Source organism: Amphiura filiformis, chromosome 6, assembly GCF_039555335.1.
Source record: "Amphiura filiformis chromosome 6, Afil_fr2py, whole genome shotgun sequence".
NCBI classification, from domain to species: domain Eukaryota; kingdom Metazoa; phylum Echinodermata; class Ophiuroidea; order Amphilepidida; family Amphiuridae; genus Amphiura; species Amphiura filiformis.
Window position 1 is genome coordinate 72,406,357 of NC_092633.1, and position 21,894 is coordinate 72,428,250.

The 21,894-nt window shown below is 35.3% G+C and overlaps 1 protein-coding gene across 4 annotated transcripts; it reads right to left on the minus strand.

The window, feature by feature from the left end:
- Window positions 1–3,631: 3,631 nt before the first annotated feature.
- On the minus strand, window positions 3,632–21,693 carry LOC140155985 (shiftless antiviral inhibitor of ribosomal frameshifting protein homolog). 4 transcript variants are annotated; one of them, XM_072179036.1, is made up of 7 exons: window positions 21,339–21,693; window positions 19,140–19,211; window positions 16,468–16,623; window positions 14,473–14,636; window positions 10,167–10,269; window positions 10,083–10,127; window positions 3,632–6,579 (listed from the first exon to the last, which is right to left on the minus strand). In XM_072179036.1, the coding sequence occupies exons 1-7, from the start codon at window positions 21,369–21,371 to the stop codon at window positions 6,352–6,354; spliced, it is 801 nt and encodes a 266-aa protein (XP_072035137.1). In that variant the 5' UTR covers window positions 21,372–21,693; the 3' UTR covers window positions 3,632–6,351. The 4 variants fall into 4 exon arrangements, with proteins under 4 accessions (XP_072035137.1, XP_072035135.1, XP_072035136.1 ...); XM_072179034.1 differs by having other exon boundaries at window positions 3,632–6,624; XM_072179035.1 differs by having other exon boundaries at window positions 10,083–10,269.
- Between the last annotated feature and the right edge of the window lie 201 nt (window positions 21,694–21,894).

Genomic DNA, 21,894 nt, shown 5'->3' on the forward strand with positions numbered 1-21,894 from the left:
TCATAAGTTCAATGATAGTAAACCTTTAATAAATGTAGGGATTTACTCACAGAATATAATTCAGCAGCATATAGCCTGTTTTTTACAACTTGCATTATTAAAATTTCAATATTGGTCTTATTTTTAGGTGTTGAAATTAAATGACTGTATATATCCATTTAAAGCCATAATATTTGATTTCTGTCCAATTTTAATTTGGTTATTCTTTCACAAAAATTACTTAATCAAGGAGGGTTTTTTTTTAATTTGAGTTTTTTAAAAATTGAATTTAAGCCAAAATTTAGTGGTGTTTTTTTGTAGCCTGTAACAAGCACTTTTCTCTGTGCAGTACAATACACAACCATACAAACATCTATGAAAATTTGAGGTTTATGCTGTTCATCCCCCAGAAACAAATAATTGTGATTCCAGAGATCAACCAACTCATTAGGGTTGATGAAATCACATTATGCACTTGTGCCCTATAATCAAGAAAATGTTTATCATATTAGGCATAAATAAATTGGTTGGTTGTCCTTGCCCGGCCGACCCGTATCTTGAAAATCTGGAAAAAGGTTTTCACAGTACAAAATTAAGAATACCAACTTTGGAAATTCCAGAAAAAGCTGGTTTTTTTTGCAATTGTATATTTAAATTCCTGAAAAAATTTTCCCTCTCAGAACTGTTTACATCTTCAAAAGTTTTTTACCAGTTTCTTTACACTTCTAAACCATTTTAAAACATGAATGAATGAAGTGGTGCAGTGGGAAAATATTCCAAATCATAGAGATTTAGGTTTTTTTTTATCCAGTTAATTATGCCTATGTAAAGATTTTTTGGCTATGAACAAAAATTATAAAAAACTTGCTGACCAACCCAGTCTTCTACAGGGAGTGTGAGGACATGCAAACAATTTTTTGCCTAAGCTTGTGATGCAATAATAATAACAGTATGTAACTCAAATTGGGTCAAATTGTCAGAAGAGTTTATCATAAAAGTACAATGAAAGGTATACAGTATGGTTTGTTACATCATTCATCTTAATCAGCTGCCTCAGTTATTATACAGTGAAGGTGACTGGCTCACATTCTGATTTGGCAGTGACATATTTCTTTAACCCTGCTTGGTACATATATAAAATGAATACTTTTTAATTATATATTGGATAAATGCATATTCATGATCGGAGGGAACAATGTTTTAATGGTTTGATGTTTTAATTTCAGTGTTGGTTGTCGATGTTTTTTTAAACCTCAACGATGCTATCTATACCTTATTTTACCTTGAGTTTGCAGTGACCTACAATCAACGAAATTAATAGTTGGCACGCCTTGACAATATGTTGGAACTCTTCATTGCCCCTCTGATAATTCAGTGAAATTAGTATAACTATGTTTGATGAGAAGTACAAACTTTTCCCCTTTCCCCTTCCCTCCCCCCATTCCCCCTCAATCAATGTTGGGGAGACTAGAGAGTCCAATGGAAAAGTGCTTTCATCAACATTGAACTGGGGGAGAGGGGTGGCGATTTACATTTAGTATGCCAGAGTGTGCCAACATTAATTTCGTTGATTGTAGGTGCATATCTTGCTTGTCACAATATCGAATTATGTGCACTCCTAATCAAGCAGAGTGTATATACATACAAGGGCGGTTTGTTGGCCCAACCATGGTCAAGCACTGATGTTACTACCAAATTCAAGGTGAAACAAAGTATATATAATAATTTTGTTTTTAGGACAATAATTTGAATATAAAATTGCGGGAAAAAAGTTTGGACAATGGTTACTATCCAAACATACATAATACAAACTTCTGCTACATTCTTAAGTGAAGAATTAGAAATACCATTAGTACATTTCATCAAATTAAAATTTCATTTTTTTACACATAAAATGAACATAAAAATTATCTACTAAAATACAACTCGGCAAGCAATTATAAAATCTTCTACGTGCACTGATATATATTTGCAGATATAAATGATTTGTTTGAACTAAAAGCTCATATAATATAGTAATATACATTAATCATCTGATATATTCTTACATTTATAAGGCAAGATATTAATGAAGTCAACATTGATGACACTCATAATAACAACTTACATAATCAATTCGTTGCCACAAACCACTTGTTCAAATTACAAGGAGGATATCACAAACAAACATAGAAACAAACATTTGAAGATTCACAAGCAAGATATCTTGTTACATTTGTAAGCTTATCAAAATCACCAATTACTTCAACAAAGTTTGTATACATAAACACCCAATAAAACCACCTTAAATGTTACATGCATAATTTTACAAACAAGAGTTGAAATTTAGTGAGACATTCACACTATTTTGAAAAGTTTGAATTAAATATTAAGATTGGAGAAGATGATTTTGTCAACATTGTACATGTTAATTTTGTGTCAGTCTTGACCCCAAGAATCTGCAAAACTGATTCTGCGCAGTTGGGTTAAAGTTAAAGCCATATTATAACATTTGCTGAGGAAGACGCCTCACAGAATTTTTAAAATTCCTTTTTTACACGATTAAATTGTACTTTATTAAACCAATATACCCTGCAAAAATCAAGACTCTAGGTGCTGTAGTTTTGTCAAAATCCGAGATTTTGAATAAAACGCCGAACCGCACTTTATTATTACGATGGAATTATTAGTCGAACGCATACACGATGTTCATAACACACAGTACGCATACACGGCGCACGGGACGGTGATATACACAACAAAGGGTCGTACCACAACATGACCCGAAGGAGTGGTACGTATTGGCATACATGTGCGCTGGTAGTAAATTCAATTTTCTTTGCTTTGCCGTAGTTGTTCGGCTCAAAAATAAAAGGGATATATCTGACAGTAAAAGCTAACATTTTATGGCAAAGAAATGCTAATCTATTTTGTTTGAAAATGTTATAATATGGCTTTAACTGTTTGACCTGAGACTGAAGTTTGCTACATACTTACTTCCGGCCCAAATTCTGGGTTGAAATTCAAACTGGCTAGAAAATAATATATGGGATGAAATAGCATCTGTACGTACATATTGATGAAAAAATATGATTTACTTAGTGCTTTAAATTACAATTCTACTATAATATTGAATTTGAACCCGAAAGTAAGACGTTCTTTCACCCGACTTTTGGTTGATACGGTCAGAAAAGGTCTGATAAGGTCAGAAAAGGTCAGGCAAAGGTTAAATTATGCCCAGAAAAATCCCTGCAAGTGTTTCACTATGGATTTTAGGACAAATTCCCTCATTCAATTAAGCCATCTGAGATTTTCCTCTGTGTCCTGCCAGCTATATCACATTAAAACCTATACAGATTACATATTTCATTTCAACAAGAAATTAACATACATTTGTGGCATGAGCTGATCCAGACCAAAATCTGCAATAATGAAATTAACATTTCTGCAAAAATAAGGAGCAAATTTACAAAAACATTAAGAAAATTAACATACAAAAAGTTGGTAGCTTTGCAATCAAGTATTCCAGAGATGTGTGGATATCAACATCAGTATAAGCTTACAAGTTAGAAATGGTAAATAACTCAATTTTCAAAATTTCAGACTCTGGTTGTCTTAAGTGGCTCAGATCATGTCACATAACTCTTATTTAAAATCTATCTTTCCAGATCCTACTTACATATATTGTAATATGTAGGGATCACATTCAAATGTCAGTTGCTAAAATGGTTTGATCATTAAAATATACATGTAAAGCTTTTTTATATATAATCTCAACAGCTGATATTCTATTCATATTTCATATCACTTACATTTTATCATACAATTAAAATAAAAATCGCAACTTTATTTTTACATTATAAATTGTTAAGGCCATCTCTGTACACATTAGATTATATCTGTGTTCATTTGGAGTATATACACTGATAATTTCGTTGGGTTCATCACAGAGTGATGATATGCACAATCGGGTAAAATCCATAGTGACGGATGCTGAAATTTTGTGAAAAATTAGTTTCATAATGATGGAAAATTTTACAATCTTTTACATAATGATATGTATGATTTTACAACATCTCAATCTTTTGAAAATAACTTACAAAGGTTTATGTCAATTATGTTCAACCTAACTCTGTAAAATCTTACAATGCAAGACCAGAACCAAACCATCCCACCATGTGATGTGATGACTCAATCACTCTAACTCATATATACGTACGCTTTCATTGACCAGGCCAGCGAAACACCTGTGCCTACCGATGGAGAGCTTGGCATGTGAGGGGTCCTGGGATCGAAACCTGGAGGAGAACTACAACTTCTTCCCATAGCAAAAAAAAACAACACTTTCAGCATTCGGTTAATTAGACACATGAATTGCTGAACATTAATGGCAAGTTTATAATCTATGCCCAATACAATTCACCTGCTCAAAGTTTTCAATATGTTCATGTCTTGATCATTATTTGTGATCACCATCCGTCACTATGCCATACAGCAAATGTTCACATCCATCACCATCTGACAATTTGCCTTATCATCCAATAGATATGAATAATGAGTTTACATTGGTAACATATGCCAAATCATATAATTTTGTCTTTTTCAGTTTTCATATCACTACAATATAAACATCACAGGAAATCACCATTTGAAATTTTTAAACATTTAAATCATGTCAAATCGGCCTATTTCATCAGTATCTCAGCCCTCCCATAATTTGACCAGATTTTATAAATCGTTGGTCTGATATTGGTTAACATCAATATGACATGTTTTTCAATCTTAACTACTCAGTGCTTTGTCTTTTATGTACAGTTGTAAACAACAATAAATGTTATTTAACAATCAAAATGCATTATACCACACAAAACAATTACTTCCAAATTACCTTTCTATAATAAAAGAGAAAACACAATTGAAACGAAAGACAGTATCATACAATTTGTATGTACAAACTTTCAGGGCAGCATTCGGCAAGTAACTGATACAGCATATCTGTAACAATTCAGAGTTGCAAGAAGGTCCTATGTGATACTGACTTCTCACACATCAGCAGTGACATTTCAGGGATAAATTCTCACTAATTGGCTACTGCACATTTCCCATGATGCATTTTTCATGGTACTCTCGACTGCAATGTTTTTAGTTCTTAGAGTTATATGTTCATTCTAACTTGTGTATGAAAATGAATCATGAAACCCTTAGAAATATTGAGTTGTTAAAACTAACTTCAAAGTCACTGTTGAAGTAGTGATGTAGCAGGATCATTTACCATAGCGATGGGCCTAAATTATTTTTAAATGTATGCCCTGCGCTAAACGTTACACCTATCTGCGTCACAGATTATCATACAACAGGGTTTAAGACCTGGATCATCATTCTAAAGACATTTCACATTGGGCTGAGTCCATGTATGTTTCACTTGCACCTGTAAGATTAGTGTCTGAATAGAGCACTATCATCGTATTCAATCTATGAGTGCACACATACACATGCTATGAGTGCAGTCTTCTTTAGTGCAGGGCAATACATTCCAAAATAATGTAGACCCCATCACTATGGTAATCAATCCTGTTACATCACTACCAGCATTGGACGTAAGACATTTTTTATGTGTAGCATTATCAACTCGCACTACTTGATTTTGGTTACATTTGCACAATTCACTGTATAAATCTAAGGCATAAAATTGCTACACATTTCCAAAATCGTGTAGCAAAGTGGTCAAAATTGAGTAGCACTTTGTTCCGCGATAACAGCTACGTCCAACCCAGATCACTACTCCTACTGCAAATAGAATGCACTGCAAATAATCTTTCACACACAAAGATAGAATGAACATAAAGTCGACAGAACCGGGGTGGCATGGGTGATACTTGCTACCCAAAAATTATCTTGTCCAATATTTGGCCAAGGGGTATTTGCCCATGAGGATAGTACATACTGAATTTCCAACCCAAAAATACTGCCCATAATGTAATATACAGCAGCTGCCTTGATAAAAACCTTCTTAATACCTTCTTGCAATGAGCATACATACATTGTTACATATTTATAGTGCTGTTGTCGTGATAATTTTTATATGTCAACATGTTGGAATAATGAGATCCTAATGTCGGCATAAAGTTAAGAGTCAATGCAATTTGGTTCTTTTAGTTGGGCAAGTATATATATCTAGACTAACTGAGATGATCTTTAGCAATATTAAAATTTGTGAAAGTAGTTAAAATGCTATGCAGCACTGCTGCCTTAGGGTATTTTGGCACTTAGTTGTTTTTTTATGTCGACATATCCAACTTTATGTAGAGATATTCGTTATGTCAACATAACACATATCGACAACAGCACTACATAATTATTTACTATTCTAATATTTCTTATTTCAGGACAACCTTAGGTATCCGTTGGTTCAAAGTACGTACTGGCATCACTGCGTTGTGTGAGGAATGTAGAGACTGTAGAACCTGTGCTTTGGTGTACCATGCTTGTAACCTGCAGCAAGGCAAATGACGGGCAAGGCCTTATGCGTCCATTATCGCAACGAGCACAAGCATGTCTGTAATTGGTCCTTCTGAAGACATTGCTGTCCCTTGGTACTGGTCCGATGTGTGCTGGTAGAACCTGGGTAGGTGAAATTGGAAGAGGACCAATGTGAGCTGGTAGAACCTGAGTAGTAAAATGAATTGCAATATGGCCGATATGAAATAATGAATATGAATATGTATGCTTGGTAAGGAGGTTCTGATGATCATGTTATGCACACTGCATACCCTCCTTCCCCAGTTCTTGTACACTGCATAGAATACAAGTAATTTTGTATTGATCTTGTAAGAAGCTGGGAGAATGAATGATGAGAGACGACACCAGTTACAAATTGGGGTACACAAATCATGGCCTATGCCAACATGGGCCACTCAATATTTCTTGAACCACAAGTTTGTCAGGTTTTGTGATATTTAGAAGGCTAAGCAAAGTTGTCTTCCAGTGTCCTTTGGACCCCATAAAAATCTCAATTCTTTGATGCCTGATATCTTCACATAAGAAAGCCTAATGTCACATGGACTATAAATCTTGCTCAATTTTGACCGATCATTACAAATCTTGCTTTATTTGAAATTGCAGGAAAATGTGGTAAATTTTGCTGAACTGTTACAAATTCTGATCAATCTGCTAAAATAGAAAAAAAAATAACTTGACATTGGATAAAATTACACTAAATTTTGACAGATCACTACAAGTCTTGCTCTATTTTGACAAATTATTTATTGCATATTATGGAAAAAGTTATTGTAACATATCTTTCATAGCAAGGAGTAAAAATAATTTTATGTCTAAAATTTTCTGTCCCAAAATTTGCATCATCTACCATCACAAAAATTCCTCGAGAAAAAGGTAAGGTCATATATTCAAGGTAAGGTTCAAAGGAACTGCTATCTCATATCTATGCTTCATCAAAAGACTTATCATGGGGTGTGTGATCTTGCTGATGTTGATATTTATTTTGATGTTTTATTTTCCCTTTTCAATTAGGATTTTTTGGTGAATGATCCATTTATCGGGTAGTACTTATCTATATATAGTATCAGTGTTCGAAATAAGCACTTATCCTCTTGTCCTCTTGTCCAAAAATCACTGGGGACAACCATATTGAGATATGTACTTATCCTCTGGACAACCACTATATTTTACCTCTTAAATATGACACATTCTGGGGACAACCAAAATATTTTGAGGACAAGCAGAATTTATGCTTTAGTTGTCCTCGGGACAACCTCCATATTTTCCTTATTTCGGACACTGTATAGTATAGACCAAATACTTCCATATTCTTAAGGATTATTAACTTTTAAACAGTCTTCTTACTGAGATATGTTGGTAACACATCTTACTAATAGGGTAATAAGCAGTCTATGCTATTCATTTTGGTACTCGAGTTTATTGATACCAAAATAAGTACCATAGGTTTTGCTGTGACAATTTAACATAAAGCAAAAACACCCTCAAAATATTGGAATTTTCCAACATGTGTTCCAAATTGATGTGTTTCTAATCTAGGTACTCTCTGTTTTTCTTTTTCCTTTACAGTATGGTCCTTAGCGCAGCTGAAAGGGCCAAGAAGTACAGTAATAATTTGAAAATGATCCCGATCGAAATCGAGCACACCAAAAGAAAGAAAGGGACCGAAAATGCAAGAAGTATGTTCCTATAGCTGATAAACCTGCATGTGATCAAAGGCAGAAAAGAGAATGGAAGAGAAGATCGCAAAGGTGGTGAGACAGACATAAAAATCCAAATTTGCCACTGTCACCCCAGCAATGCCACCTCCTGCTGTCCCACCTCCTGCTATGCCTCCTCCAATAGTGTTTATGCTCCCTCCAGATAGACGCACACACAGAGGACAAATAAAGTGAAGGCAGCTCACTCAAAGGCATACAAGAAGAGTGTCATTTGGCCCACATTTGGCAAACAAACTTGATACACAGATATCTCTGATGGAGAAATGGAAGAAACGATATTGCAGAGAGAGGGATGCATTGCTTGACAAAAGCTTAACTCCCGTTCAAAGGCATGAAAGATGTTGAGAAAATGTACGGTGACGCCAGAAGTCAGGAAGGAATTAATACTCCATAATATAATGCTTTCATCAATGAAATCAGGAAGAAATACAAACAAAACAACGAATGTCATTGTCAAGGTCAAAGCTCTGAGAAGGACTATAGCCAATGTGTCTAAGAAATACAGAGTGAAAAGACTTGCTTCAAAGATTGGAGTTAACACAAGGTTACAAAGCAAAGACAGCAGTAAAATGTTGAGCAAGAACAAGCATAAAAACAGAACTGACAGCATAAATGATGAAATGAAGTTCAAGATCCGAGACTTCCTTGAAAGGGATGACAATAGTCGCCAAATGCCGGGAAAGAAAGATACAATCACGTTCAAAAAAGTCAAGAAGTAGAAGTGGTTTTTGAATGACAGCATGAAGGTCTTACACGCAAAGTTCATTTACGAGAATCCCCATTTAACAATCCACTACTCTACATTTTGCAAACTCAAACCATTTTGGATCGAGCAACCCTCTCTCAGGAATTTAGACATGTGTATGTGCAAGAAATGTACCAATATCAGATACTCGTGGCAGAAAAAGTGATACGTTTAGCCGAAGGTCAAGACAGTATGGCAGAGAATAGAAAAAAAAAAATTGGCAAATAATGATTGTTTTCCACGTTTTTCGTGATGGATAGTAGTGCATACAAAATTTTCATTGTTATTATTATTACACAAATTTGTGACATGATCAAGTGGTATGAATCTGCAGATTTCCTGATGTTTGTCTTATTTCTATAGGCTCCTTCCTGAAGTAAAAAGGAAGTATCTCTTTCTTTAAATACAAGCAGATACTTTTTTACTTTGGCAGCAGATTGATTCAAGGTATAACAAAGTAATATCTAATGATTATATTCTGCTTTCCAAATAAAAATGCAATATCAGCTACATCATTTCCTTGAGAATACTGCATTATTATTAGGAGTAGATTGGTTGAAATAAACCAGACTCGCAAGTCAAAAAACAGTAAGGACTAACTCATATGCAGCTTATATACAGACTCTGCCTTAAAACATTTTTGATTTTGTAATTATTACCTCATTTAAAATTTATATATTGTCTGATCTGGACCTCAGTACATCAGGAGATCAGTACTTATGTATTGAAAGAGTAAAGATAGAATGAATGAATGAATTACTTAGGAAACTGTTTATGATCGCAATCACAGCAAATGAAAGCATGTGCTGACAAGAATAATATGTAGGACTTTTAAGTCAGCCGCCAGTTCCATGTATGGACCCCACCACTTTGACTAAAGTGATAATTGTGACGTACATACATATTTTGCACACAAATAACATGGAAATATCAAACATGATTTGCATTTGCTCAGGGGCAGATCCAGGATTTTTGAAAAATATCCAAATTACCGGTGGCTGAGGGTTCAAATTTGCTCAAATAGGCTGATTTGGAATTAATTTTGTAAATATGCAGTGGGGCTGATCACACTGGTACGTACATAGGGGTACATAGCCCCATTGCACCCCTGGATCTATCCCTACTGTTTGTGCACCACCTACCATAGTACTACACTGATGACATGGTGCTGGTACCCCAGCTTTGGCTCTGCCCCAGAAAACATGGCCACAGTTTGGGCACACATATCTGCCCCAGAAAACATGGCCACAGTTTGGGCACACATATCTGCCCCATCCATACTCTCGGTCTTTTTGGATAGCATCGTATCGTACATGACATCTGGCACACCTGTGGGAGGAGATACAAAAATAAATTACACATGATTACATATACTTAAGCTTATTAACGTTTTGGTTGCCTACAATATAAAGGGTCAGAAGATTTCACTTCACATTAATTAAAAAAAACTGTAAAAGTCAAAGACGTCTTGAAATAAGTGCAATGAATGGCCGACATAATTTTAACTAATATGTGATTAATCAAAAAACAAATGATGAAACATTTGTAAACCAGAACTTTTTCATTCTTGTGGAAATATATTTCTGTTATTTAGTGCAATTGCCAAAACAATACAAAACTCAAGATTTTCAGCTCCCTAACAAGCAATTTGCCAAGTTTTAGGTTCCAAATGCTCAGTTTTTAGTTCTGCAAGCCTACAGCTTTATAAATGTTTCATTCTGAATCAGAATCAAAAGACCTTTTTGGCACACACTGGCCGATTTATTTTCTTCAACATAGCCCTTTTTTCATTCTTGAGAAAAAGTGAACTCTTTCTTTCCTTATTGTCATTGTTATTTGTTGTTTACACAATTAAATTCCAGCTGATCAGCCACAAATAATACATGTGTGGAGGGTTGGCTAAGTCTTGTGAAAGCAGAGTTTGTGCTAATAAAATAAAATGTCTCTGGCATTTAAAAATATGCAAGTCATTCTAGTACTCTGGGTAAAAAATGCCTAATGGGCATCATAATGGGCTTTTATTTAGAAATGTGACACGATCTGGTCCATGGGGGCCAAAGGAGGATTTTTGAAAATTGAGTTACTGTAATTATTATATATACCACAGGCTATCATTTACTGAAAACACCAAAGGTCTAGCATACTTAGTTCTAAAGTTATGAAGTTTTTTGATGTCTATTTTCTTGGTTTTTTTACTCCATATTTTTACTTTTATCTCAGTTTCAAATTTGCCGCCTTTGGCCCTCATAGACCAGATCGTGTCACAAATACTAATTTCATGTGTCCTTCTTGAAGACGTAAGATAAATCTTTGTTACTATTTATGCAGTGGTAGCACTGAAATGTTTTGGTGTAAATGAAATGGAGAAAACATTGACATCTAATCATGTGATTGTGCCTTCATTCATTAAGCACAATTATTCCTGGGCATTACTACCAATGATATATACATATACGATATTGATTTTGAGATATAGCCAAACAAAGGAAATATTTCCTTTTGTTTTATCTTGTTTTGGAAACTCTTTAATTGCTCATATCTTTGGAACTGGTTGTTCAATATCAATGGGGGTTTTCTGCAAAATGCAGCTTTTTAAATGCTTTTAACTATCCTATAAGAAACTAACAATTTAATATTTCCGAGTTCCGACTGATTTTGGTTGATCGCGTCACATATATTCTTGCACTTATTATATGCCAACTCTATTGTCATCATAATCAAAATATATATTGTGCTTGGGTTTTTTTCTTTAAGAAAACAACAGCAACTAATTAATCATGATAGGCTCTATAATTGCAGTCCACTTATTCTTTTTCAATATTTTCCCAGCCAATTATACAGGTAGTAGAATTCTCTAGAAATTAATACTTAGCAATACAAATCTGTAAAACACCTTGTAAACAACTGAAGAAAAAATTACTATGACACTTAAATGACTAATCTTGGAGTTTGTCTGTAGTGATGTTCTGTGTGTCATGTAGGTTGCTTTAAGGGGGCATGGTATTAGCCTTCTCAAAACCCCCATACCACTTGCTCTGATCAATTTGGTTGTGATTTGGAAATACCTAATAGTACAGGGTTCAAAAGAAATAACTCCCCCCCCCCTTAAAATTACAAAACATTTCTTTGCATAACTTGACATTTATTTTGTTGATTTGAGAAATTCAAAAAGCTGTGAATAGAGGAATCGTTTTTCAACCCTCCCAAAGTTGTTTCATTTGCAAAAGCAATATTTTTGATCAAAAATAATCACATTTTCCAAAAATGATGCTTTCAGAAAAAGTTGCACTTTACTACATTTTGTACAAAACGTTCTCGATATTAATGTTATGGTTGATTTAATTCTTGTTTTTTTCCTTCACCATTCTGTCTCTGATCCTTCAGGCACCCATGCAACCATCATTCAGTGCAAAAGAAAGATTTGTTGAACTTAATTTTGGCGTAAAATGAGATTTTCTTTGATGTTTTTAATCATCAGTTGTTTCAAAATGATAAAATCACTAGGAAGGAGAAATGAGCTCTCCATGCATAAATTTGACCAAAATGGTGAACATTTACCTGTATTGGGTCAGTTGAAGCATCTTGCATTTTGATTAAAAATTATGGCTTTCTTGGATAAAGGTGTTACAGTCATGATGTGGCCACAAGAGATTGGCTGCATGCAGTTAATTGGCTGGATGCTGACTTCCAACCTCCAATCTTTGTTGGCCATTTCTTCTTTGTTATGTACGCCTTTATTCAAGAGATCCGTTACTATAGATCTTTGCAACCGTTTCTGTCTACCATTTGCAAGTAAATTTTTCATCTCTTCTAGCCAACGAAAGAAATAAGCATCACACTACAAACCTTATTTCTACTGGTATAATGATTTTACCATTTTTGAAGCACCAACTGAAAACCCCATTCATGTCGATGAATCATTGTTTTACACTGAAAGATGATTGCATGGGTGACTGAGTAATCGGATACACACAATTTAAGAAACTTAACTAACAATTAAATCAATTAAAACATTGATCACGTTGACATCGAGAACATTTTTGTACATTACATGTATAGGATGTTGAAAAGTGCAACTTTTTCTGAAAGCATCATTTTTGGAAAATGTGATAATTTTTAACCAACGAAAATGATTTTCCCAAAAAAGGAAGTTGGGAGGGTAGCAAAAAGATTCCTCTATTTACAGGTTTTTAAAATTTTCAAATCAACCAAATGTATGTCAAGTTATGCTAAGAAATGTTTTGTAATTTTAGGGGGGGGGGTTATTTCTTTTGAACCCTTTATTTCGTCTCATATGTAAAGTTTGACTTTCTAGATTGTGTGGAAGCAATGCCGACACGCTGAAGTGCACATCTCTTTGTTCTTGGAATTTGGGCTAGACTATACCCTACAGTATATTGTTTTAAGAAGTATTTTTCTTTGGTAGTTCAAACACTCTCCAACTCTGTTACCATCAAATATCCAGTGTTCTGCTATACTCAAGACTCATCTATTCCCACAACCTGGCTTGTATTGTTTCAATTTCCTGCATTACTTTTTTTTTTGTTTTTTTATGTTTTTATTTTCCATCATTGCCCCATGGTCCTGGTTACGGCACATAATAAATACTCTATACATGTACATGTATTGTTGAGGCTTTACTACTCCTCACCAAGAGGCTGATTTTACCAATATCTCGGTCACCATGAATTTATATAGCACCCGCATGAGTGCACAACACGATGCCACCAGGGTTTCAAACCAGGTCTCCAATTTAGCACCTGTAAAATGCAGACTGTATATGCCTCAGGCAAGCTATAAATGCTGGCAGCAAGTTGCAAAATACAAGCAACTCAATTGGCAACTGGTCCAAGCTGAAACAGCGTACCAGTTGTTTAAATAGTTTAAGTGTAAGCCCTGGTTCAAGCCCACCCAATCATGAATCAAAGCATGCACCACTGTGCCAGCCAAATATATTTTGTTTTGTTTCATGTAATGACAGAATCTTATGCCCCAGTCAATTACAAATAAACTTGCTTTGTATGTTATGTAATTACACTTGTATACACCTCAAAGGCCTGATGGAGTGGGTCAAATTAAAGATGAGGAGATGCAGCATTTTTTGCCAGATGCAGGGAACCCCAGCAATAGGTATGACTCTGAATAGCCAGCCTCATTGCTCCAGGTGGCCGAGGTCAAATTCTTGTAAAGAAGATTTTTTTCATCCTCTTAATTTTCCCCTTTTTATTCTCCTTTTCCTGGTAAAGTTCTGGCTATTCCAGTAAACACAGTTTTAAAAAAATACCTTCCAATAAAAATATTTTGTCAACACTTATTAATATAGTTAATTTTTATGGTTAATATTTTATGGTTAATTAAAATTAACCATATGTTAGAATGTTTGCAGCAAGTTTTCAATAATGTTTTTGACTGTTATTAAAATGTCTTATAGTTATACCTTTTTATAACCCGACATTAAATGTTTTCTGTAAAATGTTTTGCATTTGCCAGGATGCCACTACTGAGTACCCCCTATGTTATATCCAGACTTACTTGGAGACTTCTTTGTAAGAAAATACTTTTCTCCACCATACTTTCTGGCAAGGTTGGCATGCAAATTGACGCTGTTCCACAAGATGCTGATTGTGCCGCCTTAAATTCTCTACTGTCAAGGCAGTTATTCCATCTGGTAGACTACGGGTTTCTTGTTTTCTTTCCTGTGGGTTTGTAAGACAAACATCTTCTTTTATTTTTTAATCCAGGAATTGAAGACAAGGCCTCTCACTTTCTACAGGGGGAAAACACTCAACTATTATTTGGGTAAGGGGTGTGCAGAACTGATTTTTGAAAATAAAGTCTTTAAAGGAACTGAGGTCTTACAAACAGATACAAATTTTTGAATATCAAATTGGAAGCTAACTGGGGGTCTTTTTTCTGGGGAAATCATGATGATTTAACTTAAATTTGTATGCAGCTATTAGCATTAACAAGAACAAGAACAATAACAATATAGTAATAAATAATAATAGTAATTGATGTCTTTATGTGACCAATGTTGCTACATATTACAGTATAATAGTACTTCTGCTTTGTTTTGTCATTTTATTTAATTATTAGAGCAATTAAGCATCATATCATTAATAATATTATATGAACTCCTAAAAGGGGATCCTAGTTTACTGACATATATTTATTTAATACCAACTCTAAACGGTTCTGTTACTGTTACTAGTCAACCATATTTGACTTTATACAACATGATCACTGAAGCGCAAATACCCAGGTCAGCACAATTTACGGTATATGATGTTGCCATGGAAACATAATTCCACAGTATATTATTGCAAACATAATAATTATGTCATAGACTGGAGATGCAATGCTCTTCATTTAAGGCTGGTATCCATAATAATGCACTTTAAAAATGACTAGATGGACCAGACCTTGAGGCGAAATTAAACATTCTGTGGTATTCACCCACATTTATTATGTGTATACATGATCCACAGAACAAGGGTCAATTTTCAGGCTATCCGTGAAAGTTTCTTGGATCACTGCATTCAAAATTGTCAAGGGGAATTTAAGCTAACAGATATTGAACAGGAATTGACACTGCAAAGGCTTGGGCTCATGCACCAGAGTTTTATTGGTTGAGGAACTGAAAAAAAAAACCATTTATGTTGCACTAAATTTTTTTAAATGTTGCAATAATATACACAGGAGGAGGTTGTTAAACATTGAAAAACAAATTTGTGAGCATTGATATGACAGCATATCATGACATCTCATTTTATTCAAAAAGCTTATATTTCGGTCGAAGCCCCTGGGTCGAAGCACAGAATATGAACTTAGGAAAAGGAGGTTGAACAAACTACCCTGCAAACAAAACCTGTTATTCAAAGTAAATCACCGAACTTAGAAAGACTAAATACCATAATGGGGTATGAATCTAATAAGGATAGGTAATGACCCATTAATAGAGTACCATAATCCATCCTTCAGATGGGATGTTAAGCAATCGGATAGAGAGTCATACTTATACATGTACATTACAGTCAGTTTCAAAAAGAGTAGGATTTCTAGCTGTCCCAATCTGTCCCGGTTTATTCATGGGACACCCTTAGTTTAAACAATGCTCAAGTGAAATGCATGGGGGTTGACTCCCTGACTATTACTTTCAGTTTGTAGTCTCCCCTTTTATATGTGTTGTCTGATCAGCTGTCATCAGGAAAGTACACCACAGACTATAGTCCATTCACTATAAGATGGCACATGACCTTTGGAAAAGTACACAGGTCCCCAGGGAGACAAAGATCAAATGGTTTACAAAACTTTTGGAAAATGTGCGGTAGCTTTAGTGAATGTTGCTGCAACTTGAACATGTCCTTTTCTGAAACAAAATTATTGACATTTAAGTGAAAAAAGAACTGGGTCATGTGCCATGGTATACTGAATAGACTATAGTAACTGAACCTTATTACTTCTTGAAGTTTATGCAATGTTACATCACACAACATGTAGCAGAATTCAACATATTTTGCAACCTACCGTAGTCAGCCTACGTTCAAGGAGACCTACACCCACTTGGACAGTATCTTGTGTGCCACGCAAGGTAAAGCGTACAGTGCCATTGGCCATGACAGCAAAGTCTAGGGTGACCCCATTACTAGCCTCCGTTGTGATGGCCTTACATATTGCTTCAATCTGAAAACAAAAACATAAAAAGAATTATAAATTCAGTTGGTGCGTCTTGTCAAGAATACACACAATTTGATTGGTTTTCACCTATCCATTATGACACGATAGTGGATAGTCATATAAGACAGTAAGCGCGCCGACGCGCAATGGCGGCACGCTTGTAGATCCTCAATGATCGTGCGATAATGCGTTCACGTAATATACAGCGATTCGGCAGCTTAGATGTTTCGTAACGGTTTCGTTCATTTAAAACAACAGGGATATACTCACATTTCAGTAACATGATTTTTTTCAAAAAAAAAGCACTTTTACTTGTAAAAATTATATATTGTACTTTAACTGAATTAGAATGAGAATCCACGACACAAAATATTGGCCAGCCCATCCATTATGACACGATATTGGATAGGCAAAAGACAAAATCCTATGTTGTATTCTCTAATTAGTTTATAAGCCAGATAATGTCATGTAGGTTGGGCATAATATTGAACTCTATAATAGTACATCAGTGGTAGGTAGAACTGGGTTACGGTTAACCCAACCCAGTCTCAATAAAGCTCACTATTAAAACCACTGCGCGTGCATGCATTCCATGTGATGCGATGATGCAATCAGCCCAAGTCATATATACCCAGGGTCGGGCCAGCGTAACCCCCTGGCTACAGGTTATATATACCCAGGGTCGGGCCAGCTTAACCCCCCTGGCTACAGGTCGTATATATCCAGGATCTTCTGTGTGGTATGTGAAGGGTCTGAGGTTCAAATCCGGGGTACCAAGTGACTCTCCTCTTTCGTTTCTTCTTTCCCTTCCGATAGCAAAAAAAAACCCAAAAAATGGGTTGGGTTAGGGCAGAGAAGATGAGAAGTCTTCTCTGGTTAGGGTTAGAGTCATTTTTGTAATTAGATACTAGAAATAGTAATTAAAGCTGCACTAAAAATTCACAAGTCATTTTTTCATTGCTGGTTTATTAAATTAAAAAAAATATACTGGGACCAGTATTCCTGATACAAATGTGTATAATATCCAATTTTAAAATTTCATATTTGATTTAATATATGGTAGAAGTCATCATATGTTAATGCATGCTACAGAATTGAATGAACTGAATTGGTAGAGAATTGTACAATGTATGACCACATGTACAGCAGATGGCCTAGCTTCTCATAATGTTCTAAATAATACTTGCCTTGGTAGCCATATGTTACAAAACTTGCACACATTTATCATCAATACCATTTGTTTTATTCGTTTCATTTATTTTAATTAACCTAAAGCTATATTGTTTCCCAATATCTACAAAAGAATGTTACCCACAAAAATAGAAATAATTAGACAGGCTAACAAACTCATAAACAAACAAATTAAACAAACAAAGAAATAAACATACACACAAACAAATAATAATTTAATATTTGCGCCAGTACATTTTTGTCCCTAGGATAAATTGACAGGTAGTTCATTTCGATTTCTTGAGACAGTGACATCACACATCGTCATCATCCCTATATCTTCGTGTCAAAAATTGCCGTGATAGTACAGCGACTCCTCTCGTTTTTCAACAGCTACGCATGGCGATTTTGTTCGAGATAGGCCTAGCGACTCAGGCTAAGCATACCATGACTATCATATGAGACACACACAGAGTTTCTATATTCTACACATTATTATGATTTGTGCATGCTCTAGTACCATGATGTTTCTATTACAAGAAAATCGATTTGTTTTCAGGTAAAACCAGGGTTTTGTTTCCAGTACACTCACTCGAAAAGCAGTACACTAATTAGCGGGGCCTTGCAGCTTGCTGTGGATATCTTTTACTGCATTTTTTATGTAAAGATTTTGAAACCGATGTAAAAATCGTGATATATTTAATTTTGAGAATTACAATTCTACTTTATAGGTATAACTATAAAGGAACACGTTTAGCCCAGTAAGTTAAGTTCCAGGTGCAAGCCATATAACACAATGCATATAACTTTCTTTATCTGTGTCAATAATAGAATATTGATTTCAACGGAGTATTGAGCTGTATGGAAAAAATATTTATAATACAGGGTGTTGACACTGTGCGTCAGTATGTCGTGGTTAATCCGCACGGGTACAGATGCACCACCTTTGATTGCATTTTCAACAACTCTTCCTTTACCTTTGTGCAGGAGCCAACCGTTGTTAATCCGTGATGAATCCACACTTTACCAGTAGCGTATACATACACGCAGGTTAATCGAAGCGCGTATAAATGATACGCATAAAATTTGCCATACCTGGAACTTGTGCGCTACATGATGATTTCATTATTTTTGAGGAAGTGGCTACACATTGCCCTTTTATTTTGCAATTCTTTTGCTGCCGCATCACAGAAAAATCATTGATCTCCTTGTAATGCTGAGTGGCAATGACTATGTTATTAAGCCAGATTTAGTAAAGTTTAGACATTTTTCACTTGAACAATTTGGCAGAGGCACTTTAGGGGGGGGGGTGCTATAAATTAGGTCAGATTCAATAGGTGTTATAAACTTACCCTGTTTCTCCCAGTGTCACGAGTATTGTCTGCAAATTTATCACTCAGTCTTTCTGATGGAATGTAAAATGACTGTCAAAAATAAAAAGTACAAGTATTTTTAAATTACATCATGTAATGTATGTGAGGCAAGTAAGAAACTTGTTAGGCTAATGAAAGTCGATTCTTAGTTTTCCGTAACCACCCGCCCATATCACCTTTTCATTTTGGCTCAAACTTTCATTATTTTCATTAAAAAGTCAACTTCTTTTCATTTTAATAAAAACAAATTCAATTCTTTTCTCAATCTGTTCCAAAATGTCTGTAAAGATCTATTTTGACATGGGTCTTTCATCAACAATATAGATAATAGCCATTAAGTACTCTATAAATGGCCGCTTTTTTATTTAAAATAATGGAAAAATGAAAGTGGGAAAATATTGCATAATGAATAATGAAAACTCATTATGTTGCCGAGAAAACATGTTAGAAACTAAGAATCGACTTAAATAAACTGTCATGTTATTTGCTGTGCATCAAGCGTAACAAGCATGTAATAATACATACCACTTTTAATGCGCAAAATACTAAATAGTTTCTAAGTGCAACACCAAACAAAACAAAAACTTAAAACTACAATAAATAATAATATACAATTCAAGAGAAAGATCATCAAATCAATTAAACATGTTAGTTTTGAACTGAGATTTAAATAATGGGCAATCGCATCAAAAATATTGTTAAAATTGCACTTCAACTCAATTTTACATTATTTTGTAGACTGTTCGAAATAGGCAACCTTTGCTCAAAAAGATAGTTGACTCATCAAAATAACTATCATCCAAATTTAAACATCAAAACAATATTTAACATGCATTGCAAAAACTTACAATGCTGATCTGCCGAAAAAAATGCAAAGCTTCAGACTCTAGCCTTGAATGCGCAACTATTCAGAGTTCTCAAGTAAGGGACTAGTTGAGAGCAGAGTTGAGAGTTGACTTATCAAAATAAACTTACAGCCAAATGTGCCTCCCATTCTAGTTAAGAAAGAAATTTTGTTACTGTCCCCTTTTTTCTCTTGAATAGCCCGAACAGAACCTTTTGAACTTTCTTCATAGCTGGGTCCGATTGTTCCCGAGCTCTGACTGAGCTCAATGCTGAGGTAGGTTGTACCTCGCTTAGATTTTAGCAGTTCATCTCAGAAGAAATACTCATTTTTGGGAGGATTTCTTGTGCCAAAAGTCACTACGTACAGCTCATGTACAGCCGTCTGGCCCAATATACATCATGAATTCTGACTAGTACAGGGAACCCATACCGTAGTAGCTCTGCACAACGGTATGGAATAAAGTGTATACAAAAAGCTAGTGCAACGCAATTGCAAAAGTCTGGATTTAATGCTTCCGTCAATTGCAAGCCCGGCTACCAGGGACCCGGGCACTGTAGACACAATACCCGGGATCCCGGGACTGTCACCCTGAAATTACCAGAAAGTACGTCCCCGGTACCCGGGACTGTACCGGGATGTACAATCAGTCGTCCCGGTAGCGGGGCCATGAAAATACTTAAATTTTGGATTTGCTGATTAAAAACATTGAAAATTAATACAGCACTTTGAAACCCGGCTGGCATGGGCGGGGACAGTACCGGGGGTTTCAACCACAATTTGTGCCCCGGTACCCGGGAAAATACCCGGGACATAGCGGGGATTATTACAATTGCCTTTGGTAATCTCCCACGCTACATCCCCGCTGTGCCCAGGTCCCTGGTAGCCGGGCTTGCAATTGACGGAAGCATAATGCCGATGACTGGTGTAGGCACATGTGCGGAAATCAATTATACAGGTGCGAGTAAAAAAGACTCATTATGTTGCAGAGAAAATAAAACATGTTAGAAACTAAGAATCGACTTAAATAAACTGTCATGTTATTTGAGATGTGGCTTGAGATGTGACTTGCAACCGCGACCGCTCCCTTGAAGCCCTCTGCACTCGGGCACAATCACATCATAGAGCATACCGGAAATCTGAACATTTATTTTGTGATACCGAGATTAACTTGACATGTTGACATCAATCATTGAATGTCATTCCTCATAATAATGATACTGTCAATATAAAATTGAATTTTTTTTAAGCTTACATACTTTTTTAGTCATACATTTTTACGACTTTTCACATTTAAATAGCTGATCAAGGTTATAAAACAGTTTGCAAATTACCCTTTCAAAATCGGCAGGTACTTCTCCAGCCATGTCAACAGCTGTTGATCCACAAATTCAGTGCAAAATCGATGTGTAAATTGCTACCACCTGTTAAGAAAAACGCCGTTTATTTTTGTTATCACATTCACATTGACCGGGGGAGTGCACACACTAAAATTGTGTCCTACGTACACAATTTCACATGACATATGCACACTTTTCTCACATTAAAAATGGATTTTAAACAAAACAGGAATATCTAGACATCATTTGGTAACACTACAAATCGATGTCTTTCGTTCTTTTTGCCAGGAAAATGAATTTATTCAACAATACTTCATGCAGTTCGAAGGCGGTCTCGGCTCCATGTTTATTCCGTTGTAACCTTTGACCTTTGACAGCTGCCGAGTCAAAGGGAATTTCCCACCAGAGACAGCAGATGGCGCGACGTTGAGAAGTCAGTGAGAACAGTGAGAAGTTTAGTGAGAAGTCAGTGAGAAGAAAAAAAAAAAAAAAAAAAGAAAAAAAGAAAGAAAGAAAGGGGAAAAAGGAAGAAAGAAAAGAACGAACAAAT

Coding starts and splice junctions, on each gene's coding strand:
- LOC140155985 (XM_072179033.1), bottom strand. CDS start 21,371: ATGGCTGGAGAAGTACCTGCCGATTTTGAAAGG. Junction 19,212..21,338: donor TACCTGCCGATTTTGAAAGG/GTAATTTGCAAA, acceptor TATTTTTGACAG/TCATTTTACATTCCATCAGA. Junction 10,270..14,472: donor TCTTACAAAGAAGTCTCCAA/GTAAGTCTGGAT, acceptor CTCCTCCCACAG/GTGTGCCAGATGTCATGTAC.